Raw genomic sequence first — 10,041 nt, 5'->3', positions numbered from 1 at the left:
GTCCCTGAGCTTTTGTCTGCTGGAGAAAAACTTCTCAGTCGTTCTCAGGTGAATGAAAAACTTCGACATACCTGAGATACTATGACAGGCGCACTTCAGATCAGACTTTCAAAGAGACCGACTCAGCCTCCACTGAGTCATGAAGTACGACTGGAGTCGAGTGCTCAGCTAAGAACGAGCACGCAACCCAAACGGGCCACACGGTCTCAGTGATAACAGATATTCTGATACAGGCGAAGGTTTTCAGACAGCAAATGTCATATTGTACTGTATGAACACTGATGCACTCGGCTCCCGTCCAATGACAGGCGGTCCTACAACTATCAAACAACTTTCACACACACACACATGCAAACACACACACACACACACACACACACACATGCAAACACACACACACACACACACACACACACAGAGAGTGCTCCACTCAGGCTCCAACTACCTTCTATTCTGGTCGTCATAATTATTTGATGACGGAGCTTCTGGTTTCCCAACCACGCTTTTGTACACACGATCTCGCTGTGAATAATTCAGCGCGGCGAACTAGAAAGGTGGTCCCTTAAAACAGCAGGTGCAGGCGAACTGAGGAGGCAGGACGCACACAGAGAGCTTTATCTCTATCTTTATCTGGTCCACCACCCACTCCAACACACGGCTCTTCAGCTGGGCTCTCACCCTCCCTGTGCTTCCATCAAGCTGTTTATCAATCCATTTCTCTCATCCATCCATCCATCCTTTGCTTTCTTTCATCACACCAGGCACCACGGCGTCCAGCTGATGTCATTTCAGTAAGGAGCTTTTTGGACGGACTGACCGTCTCTCAGCGTCCGCTCCTCGATCGGCCACCATGGAGGAGCTCCAGAGAAAACTGAATCAACGCTATGAAGGCACCAAGCCCAGAAAGGTGAGTTGTTCTGAAGTGCTTTTATAGATGTACTGTGTCGAGTAAGACACATATTAAGGTCACTGCCGATCTCTCTGTTTAAATGATTTTTATGCTTTATATCAGTGACATATTGCTTGATACTGTAACATGCAACCAAGTGAGTCTGGTGTTTGAATCTCATGCTGTCAAACTGCAAACTGAGAGAGGGAAACAGGAAGTTAACTTGTACGTTGAAATGCATAAACCCAAACATTTCGACTCATAAATCTCCTTTCGTTGCTCATAAGCTGAACGTATGAGTCACTGCAGTAGTTAACAAACCAGCTCACCTCCTCGGCATGTCACCTTCAACCAAAACAACCACAGGTGAGGTTCAAGCTGGCGTCGTCCTACAGCGGTCGGGTTCTGAAGCACGTGTACGAGGACGGTCAGGAGCTGGAGAGTCCAGAGGAGAAATACCCTCACAGCTTCGTTCACCGCAAGATTCCCCCCAGTCACCTGGAGGTGGAGCAGCTCTGTGGGTTTGAGGAGGCTCACGGGGACCAGCAGGGTGGGTTTTTATAACTGTGTATCATACTCGACCACTTTGTGCTTATAGTCAGGACAGTATGGAAGCTAGTAACCAGGGAAACCAACAGCATATTAAACTGTACTCCAGCCTGCACAGCTGAGTGGTTCCCGTGAAATTACATGAGCATGTTTTCGCTGTCATGGTAATAATGCTCATGTATGACTGAGAGGTCGTGTACAGTGTGTGTGTGTGTGTGTGTGTGTGTTGAAATGAAAAATGCCCGAAAATCATCTACGATACGAAGCGTTACAGTAATCATAGTAATGATGATGGCGGACATCAGAATGACATGCTCAACAGCCCACACATCAGCTAGAGGTGTGGCGTGTTCTGTTTATGTAATCATTTATTTCCAGTTATTTTTAAAGCGACGGTAAAGATCGGAAAAAGATGCACGCGGGACTTTACCATTTTAACAAGGGCAAACCATGTTTTCCTTAACCTAACCAAGTAGTTTTGTTACCTAAACCAAATCAAACAGCGGCAGAAAAGAAATGTAAAATAATGGTTGAACAGTGTGAGAATATGCAAACACTGCTCTCCTGACTGAAATTGCTCGCTCAACTGATTCAGCCATAACAAGTTACTTTACATGCAAATCTTGTCATTTTTTCCAACTGAAATTATGACCCTGGAACAACACTGATGATAACGACATCCAGGAGGTTAACTGATCAGTTTCCTGGAACATTATGATGAAGTTCCAGGAGAAACACCAACACAGTGAGTTGTAATATGTTGTCAGGATCAGCGGCTAGCAGTCAGGCTAAAATAAGAGCCAGTGCTATTACAGTCAGCTATTCATTTAGGTTATATGCAAGAACATTATCAATCTGTACTGTAGCATTGAAGCTACTGTCAGCAGTCTCACAGTTTAGAGTAAAATGAAGTCTGGAAACAGGAAAAAAAACGGCTAGCTTGGCTCGATCTGCCCACAGGTAACAAAATACATCTATTAGCATCTGCAGAAGCTCACTAATTGTTTCATTAGCAACTCGTCAACTACAAGATCTGCATTTTCAAGGTCGTCTGTACATACCGACGCTGTGGGCACCGACTCAAAGCGCCGGTGTTTGACAAGTTGGGAATGAGACTAAACAGTATTTTACAAACTGGACCTTTAACCTGAGTGTAAAAATGAACAATTAGCTGTTTGACAGGGAGGTAATGTTTCCTTGCTGCAGCCAGTAACTAGACGTACTGGTTGCTACTCTGGCTAACACCTCCTAACTTGGGTCTGATAACTTATGATTGGTCATCGTCGTCCACCATGACTTGCAGAAATCCTGACAAGCATCTAGAAAATACGTGCAATTTATGATTGAAACCAGGACTTGAGTCTCTAACCTTTAAGTTCCCATTCTATCCTGTCAACATGTTTCACTCTGTTTCCAGGCGTCTATCCTCCAACAGGGCTCATTGCCCAGAGAATAAACGTATACAGAGGAATGGGCAGCTACCAGCCTGCTGCAGGCCAGGCTGAGGGTGCAGAGGGAGATGCCACAGTAAGTGCTTGATAGTTTTGATTCTGGCTAAATTTTGATATTAATCAAGATCAGCTTTGATTAGATTTCGCCCTCGCAGTGTCAGTTTTCGTCTGTCTGAATGTCAAGCACTAAGAATTGTCCTAATTGTCTTAATTGATCCTCAAGTGCATCTCAAATGAACTGGAATCCAAAATAAAAGATTCTGATGAATGTCCATCATGGTAACACTTTATTTAGTGCATCTCAGTTTATGTATAACTGTACTGTAGTACTGTTCTTGTGTAGGCACAAGTATTTATTTATGGATGTGATACCTGCTATTTCAAACAACACCTACAGAAAAAAGCCATTTAACACCTTAAAATTAAGTTTTTTGTGCAGCTGACACCTTTTGAATCGTAAATTACTAATTTTGGAGCACGATCATTGTGCAGCGTCTTTTTAAATATACTTACATAAAGCAAATAATAATAAGAAAGTACAGTATCACAGCTCCTTGGAAGAGTTGTTATTGTGTTTGTCGTACCCCGCAGAGCGTCGCTCGTCTACACATGCTGAAAACAAACTGACGCACCAAAATAAACACGACGAACACAATTACCAGCCAATGCAAAGTGATTTAATAATTCATAAATCTTTAGAACAGAACAAGCAATCAAGACTTGAAATAGAAAATGGGAAGAGTCTTTGGTTAATTGAAGAATCAAATGCACGCTGTTCAGCGGAAATTGCACACCAATTCAAGTGGAACAATAACAGCAACAGAACAGTTCGTCTGACAGGATGAAGCCGCTGGTACCGAGACGCTGTGGCAGCGGCTTCATTAGTGCAGCAGGCTGAGAGGGAGGTCAGCTACAGCTCCTGCTGGCTCAGTGTCACTTCATTTCTTTTATCCACTGTACAAAGGCACGCTCGGCCTGGTGACCAAGGCCAGTATTTATCACATTTATCTGCACAAAAACAGCAATTTGGATTTTTAAGGCATTATTAAAAGGATGGCGCGGGTGTTCCTGGAGGAGCATCCCTACTGTACAAGGTCTAATGAGTTCCTCACTGCATGACTTCAGCGCTTTCGTTCTCAGTTTTATTATCAGACAGATTCACTGAGAGAAAGTTCTTACAGATACAGATCACCAACTCCCAGGGAAGAAAAAACACAATGCGTTAGAAAACATCTAGTTCTTAAGTTAAAGGATGAAGGTACAAGATCGTGAGCTGAAAAAAAAAATGATGTGTGCCACTAAAGGCCGGGGGAAGCTGAAGATTACGGTGTTGACAGAAGAACTTAAATCATTTTGCTTTTACATTCTGGCTCTATTGTTCTTCAGCATCTGCGATGTCGGGTTTTGATATCTGGGCTAAAAGAGGAAGTTCTATTGCTTCCGGCTCTCCATCACCAGAATCTTCAGTGGACCAGAACACAGATACAAAGCATGTTGTGTTTTTCAGGAGGGATGTGACTCTCTGGCTGCATTCCACTAGAAAACCTCTTCTCACCCACCCAAGCCGACGGCTAAATGTGGGCACGCTCTCTGTGTGTTCCAAGATATAGGGCAATAATCATCTAGTCCGAGAATAATACTCATTGTTAAGAAGTACCAGGTGTTGTTCTTATTAACTGACATTTTCTCTCCTTCAGTCCTCAGTGTTGGACTTTGGCAAAATAATCATCTACACCAGCAACCTGCGCATCATCCGAGCACCGGCGAGGAAGCCTGAAACGCTGCGGCACCACACGTTGCCTCCTGTGGACTTGGAGGGATACCCAAAGGCTAAGGAGAGGGGGAGCAGGAGGAGGGCGAAAGCTCTCACACAAGACGGGGAGGAGAAGAAGGAGGAGAAGCGGATCAGCGACACAGAGTCCAAGGTAATGATCCCTGGCCAAATTATTCTCAGCGGTGCGGTCGAGTTTTATCACCCTGTTTTCTGTTTCCTGCCTCACTCACTCTCTGCACGTCCTCCCCCGTCTCTCTTTCTCTGCATATGTCTCCAGCCACCGTTTCTCTTCTTTATCTTTCCTTCTGAGGGGATAACTGCAGGATGGCCTGTGCAGCCATATTATTGTAATTTGTAAGTGTTCACAGAGGGGTGTTTACTCTCGTCCCGCAATCTCCTCTGCTCCCATGTAACTGCCACCTTATTCGCGCCTCTTTCCCTTCCTCTCCCCGTTGCCCCCTCCCCATGTAACACCTACCATACCATTGTCCTCGTGTTATCTGTCAACTGTGAACAGATACTGATGAGTCCACAGTTTTACTCTGCCCTTGCAGCATTTGCCTGCCACTTGCCAGCCTGCAAGGATACTCAGCTCGCTATTATCCCCTCCCTCTCACCTCCTCGGCTGATTACTGTTCTCTTTCTCTCACTCCCTCCATTCTTTTCTCACCTCTCTCGTTATTTTCTCATTTTCTCTGCCTCCTGGAAAAAAAAAAAGTTCATTCTCAGCTTTTGTTTTTCCATTATTTGGCAATCTCACTCCTATTTGTTACTTTCTTTCCTTTATCATCTTCGCCTTTGTTGCCCAGTCTCCAAGGTAGTACATTTTCTACTGCAACACACAATTAGATTTATCCTCCATATATGTGCACAAATTGTGCAGCCGTTGCACCACTCTGCAGCTAACTGTGCAGCTTAAACTGATGCAGGTTTTGATGCACTAAGTTGAAGCATCGACATTCAAGGCTTGTGTGCAGATTTGTCTTATGAACCTGGGCCAGATTGACTTCTGTGGCTCCTTGCTGTTTAAAAAATCATCAAACAGCTGCAGTGATGCAGTAAGTCAATTATGGACCATACTGAAACACAACTGTGTTTTTTGAGAACCCTGTGAAAGTTATTGAGGGCTGAAACACTTCACCGGCCGTATGTTAGACATTTCAGCTGCCACTGATTTTTCCTGGGTAGCCACGAAAGTGTTCGTATCGCTTATAAAATGACAAACCGAAACTAGTGCTGACTACAATGGAACGTGACTTCTCATGCTGTTACTATAATTACTATGACTTGGTGGCTATTTTGCAAAAAAAAATAAAGCCGCAGCAAACTCACTTTCCAAGCAGGACGCACGCTATTTTTTCCTTGATAATGTTCCGTGAACAATATCTGTGTTGAAGTCGTCAGGAGGAGGGCTACTTAGCTGCACGCCCCATTCATTCCCGTGAAAGCTGCCCAGTCGTGCACAAAGCCAAAAAAGCTGGACTTCCTGAGCATGAAATGATCCACATGTTCCACGTTGTGAGGCATGTATAGCGTCCATGCTGGCTAACTTCCGGTTTAGTGGTCGGCTAACTTGCATGTGAATAAAACAGTTTTAAATGTGCGGCATCATGTTGTGGGTTCAGAACTTTGTATCCACACTGTTTTACAGCTGTTTCATTCACAATGTCAGCTTATGGGAAAACATCTTTTTGGGCCCCAGTGCATCATGGGATGTTGTAATTCCACCGTTTGGCCACTTCCAAAATAAATCCTGCCGCTCTTCCTGGGCGCTCGGCTGCATGCTACAGCACGAACAGCTAATAGAGCTAATAGCTTACGGCTAATAGAGCTAATAGAGCTAATAGCTTACGGCTAATAGAGCTAATAGCTTACAGCTAATAGAGCTAATAGCTTACGGCTAATAGAGCTAATATCTTACGGCTAATAGAGCTAATAGCTTACGGCTAATGGAGCTAACACTTAACTGAGCTCAACACACAGCAGGACTGAGTGTTTCTCTTCAGACAAACATGGAGTGTTAAACAGTGAACTGCAGTTTAAGGTGGCGACACCAGTTCATAGTTAAAAGATGATGATAACAGAGAAAGAAACACAAAATGATATTGAGACAGTTTGCATATGAACATTTTAACGGCTCCGAGTTGTTTATACAGATTCCAACATTACCTCATCGCACAGCCTCCGTTACTATCCACCCTCGTCCTGTAGATAATCTACAGGCAGCTGCTCGTTACTGTAAATTTAGCAGTAATGACCAGCTGGCTGTAAAAATGACCGTCTGGCTGAACGTTATCCTGCAACACAGCTCCTTACCAAAGGCTCCTGATTATAAATAACACGGAAAATAAATCTTCTGTGTCGTGAGGGTTGTTTAGTCATGCCAGCTAAAGTAGATCACTGATGTGTGCTGTTAATGAACTGGCTGAAGGTGCTGCAAGTTAAAATGACATCTCACAGATTCTCACACATAAGATCCAACAGCTGTTAAGACGCTGCTGACCTGATATCAGCCTTGTTTTCCAAACTTGCCCTTCCAGTCTTTCTTACGCATTTTCCCCTTTTTTCCCCCTTTACCCGACTCTACCTGATCCTCTCCTTCACCTCCTCCTTCTGCTCCTCCTCCTCCTCTCCTCTAATGTGTTTCGTCTTTCTCCAGGAGGCCGACAGCTGTCAGCATTGTGGCGGTTCGGGCTGCGCTCCCTGCTCTCTGTGTCACGGTAGCAAGCTGTCCATGCTGGCGAACCGCTTCAATGAGTCCATCAGTGATCTGCGTTGCCAGGCCTGCTACCCCCATGGTCTGGAGAAGTGCCAGTCCTGCTCCAGCAAATAGCGCTGTTTGGCTGACTCCCATGTCTGGCAGAGAGGGGGAGTGAGCGAGTGAATGAGAGTGTGTAGCTGTGTGTGTGTAGCTGTGTGCGAGTGTTTGCCTGATGTGCTATCGGTTTGTCAGGATTGTCTCGGACGCAATATTGCTCTAATCCAAAATGTTCTTGGTGGGGTGTTACAGAGCACTGCTAGGAAACATAAGCCATCATTGGAAAGGGGAATAGTGGCTGTGCAGTGGGCACAAATTCATAAAATACAATTACTGTGTGCAGTGAACATGTCTTGAGATAACACAAACACATAATCATTTTTTTGTTGTCACATTATTTTGCATCCGCGCCGCTCCTTCCTGATAAAACCGGCTCTTACGACGGACTTATCATTTTAATTAAAACGATGCAAACATTTTGCCTTTTATTTCATCTACTGGGAAGGCTGCCCTGTTTCCTATCTCCACTCTTTGTTCACCACAGAGAATGAAGCCTTTTATATCCCGGCGTGATGTACAGTACGCGGGTAATTGATGCTTTCATTTTTTTTTTCTTCCAAACAGAGTGAGGCAGAGTTTGAGATGGAAAGAGAGAGTGAGAGGACGGAGTGAAGGAGTCAGAAAGAGACAGTTTCATACGTTCTAATAACAGAAATCTGATTTGATCTGCTAATAAAGAACGCTCAGCCCAACAATGAAAAAGCCTTTGACACAGAGGCCGTGGTTAGCTTTATGAAAGCTATTGTTGTTTTAAAGAAAAGACAAGTTATTGAAAATTAAGTCAAAAATACATATATTATTACTTTATTGTGAAAGAGTTAGAGATGATAAAGACATAACTGACCTGCTCAGGACGTTACATGATTGATGATGATGTTGTTTTTAATTAGTAGTTTCATTCTCAGGTGATTGCCAACCTGTTCAAAGCTTTATCCACAGTTTTGTTATATGAAGGTAATAAAAAAAAACGACATTTTCAATGCGGCTCCTCTTTTTTTGTGTCAAATAACTGATGACTGAAAGTCTAACTTGTGCTTCATTACCTCCAACAGGGACCTTCATCAGGTCCTGTTAGATTGAATGTGAAGTAATAAGATTTTCTATATTGTGACATCTTTGTATTGTGTTGCAGAGATATCTATTCAGGTTTAAGCATGCTAACCAGCTCACAGCGGCTCGTCCTGACCGCTAGGTGCACTGCTAACTGAGCTAACTAGCTAATTGCAGCTACAGTAAGCAGCAGTTAGCTGTTACTCTGCTCATATGCTGCCCGCTATACTTATTGCACCTTTATCATGGGGGAAGGCCATTTTTAGACATTTTTGTTATTTCTCATGGATCTTGATTGATAGAATCTGGGGTTTTAAGGTGGATGGTGTCTATAATTGGATGCAGATCGCGGATCTGGTGAGTTTAAATTCTGGTTAAGGTGGTTCTGGGTTCTGGGCTGTGGAGTTTGATATTGGATTCGGTGTGAAACAGACTGTCAGGCTTTGGTGGAGGTATGAACTCTACTGAGTTTAGTTTATTTAACATTGGGTTGTTAATGATTATCATATAACATCAATATCAACCCAAAATGTCCACAACAACAAATGTTATGATTGAAAGCAGCAGCTCCAATCTATAAGAACAGAGAAGCTCATCGTGACAGTCATCTTCTGTTTGTCCTGCGGTTCATCAGTCGAGGAGTCGTTCACTGAGCCTCAGATCCATCAGCGCTGTCAGCATCATATCAAACATGCTCATGGCTGTAATCTGGATACATCTAAATGTGTCCTGCAGGCGGAGCTGCATCATAACTCGAAAGGGAAACTTTTGCGACTGCCAATGTGTGAAAGTCATTCGTCAAAGTGTTCGCTGAAGTTTTCTCGGCGGGTGAGCGATCTGTTTGTGTTCTCAGCTTGAAAACGAAATGAAACAATAACAATAAAGACGAATGCGGCACGAGTTATAGTTCCCAGTCATTACATCCTCGTCATTACACTTCAAATCAACTGCAGCCAAGCACGATGCTTTATATTGTGCCATTTGGGGATTAATTAACAGATTAGGAGAGATAAAATTAAAAAATATCGCCTCGATAGCAGATGATTATAATTTAAATACTTTTCATGCGGCTGTTTTCGGCTCTGAATCACCTTCATGCAGTCGTGCATTTTGTGTGTGGCGGCATCAACATCCAGATTACATGGAATCATTTACAAGCTGACATAAATTCCCCCCGGGAGGGTTAAACACTAGATAGCGACGCAGAATGTGTTTGTGCGTTTGACTGTTTGCGTTCTGGAAACTATAAAGAAACAAAGCCTTTCTCATCTGCCTCCTGAACGGCACTGAGCCACTGGATGTTTTACGCTGGCTGCTGAAATGGCATTTTCCACCACAATCCTTATGCTCCAAGGCAGAGATGATCAATCAGAATCAGCGTTCGCAGTAGAAAGCACTGACCACATCCTCTGAGCTGTCGGTGGCCCAGAGTCACGGCACAACAAGCACCCCAGACCATTACAGCCCACCATCCCGGCCCTTATACCTATCTTTGTGCCGGCTTTTCCAT

At 43.8% G+C, this 10,041-nt stretch overlaps 1 protein-coding gene across 1 annotated transcript; it reads left to right on the top strand.

The window, feature by feature from the left end:
• Positions 1–435: 435 nt before the first annotated feature.
• grxcr2 (glutaredoxin and cysteine rich domain containing 2) lies at positions 436–8,461 on the top strand. The gene is made up of 5 exons (XM_030437245.1): positions 436–907; positions 1,256–1,439; positions 2,856–2,965; positions 4,587–4,814; positions 7,323–8,461. The coding sequence occupies exons 1-5, from the start codon at positions 851–853 to the stop codon at positions 7,494–7,496; spliced, it is 753 nt and encodes a 250-aa protein (XP_030293105.1). The 5' UTR covers positions 436–850; the 3' UTR covers positions 7,497–8,461.
• Positions 8,462–10,041: the final 1,580 nt, after the last annotated feature.

Source organism: Sparus aurata, chromosome 13, assembly GCF_900880675.1.
Source record: "Sparus aurata chromosome 13, fSpaAur1.1, whole genome shotgun sequence".
Classification (NCBI taxonomy): Eukaryota; Metazoa; Chordata; class Actinopteri; order Spariformes; family Sparidae; genus Sparus; species Sparus aurata.
This window is presented reverse-complemented; position numbering and strand designations above follow the sequence as displayed.

What these genes read in the sequence shown, in the direction of transcription:
- grxcr2 (XM_030437245.1), top strand. Translation starts at nt 851, where the DNA reads ATGGAGGAGCTCCAGAGAAAACTGAATCAACGCTATGAAGGCACCAAG. An exon ending in GGCTCACGGGGACCAGCAGG is followed by an intron (nt 1,440 to 2,855) that starts GTGGGTTTTTAT and finishes CTCTGTTTCCAG; the next exon opens with GCGTCTATCCTCCAACAGGG. An exon ending in TCAGCGACACAGAGTCCAAG is followed by an intron (nt 4,815 to 7,322) that starts GTAATGATCCCT and finishes GTCTTTCTCCAG; the next exon opens with GAGGCCGACAGCTGTCAGCA.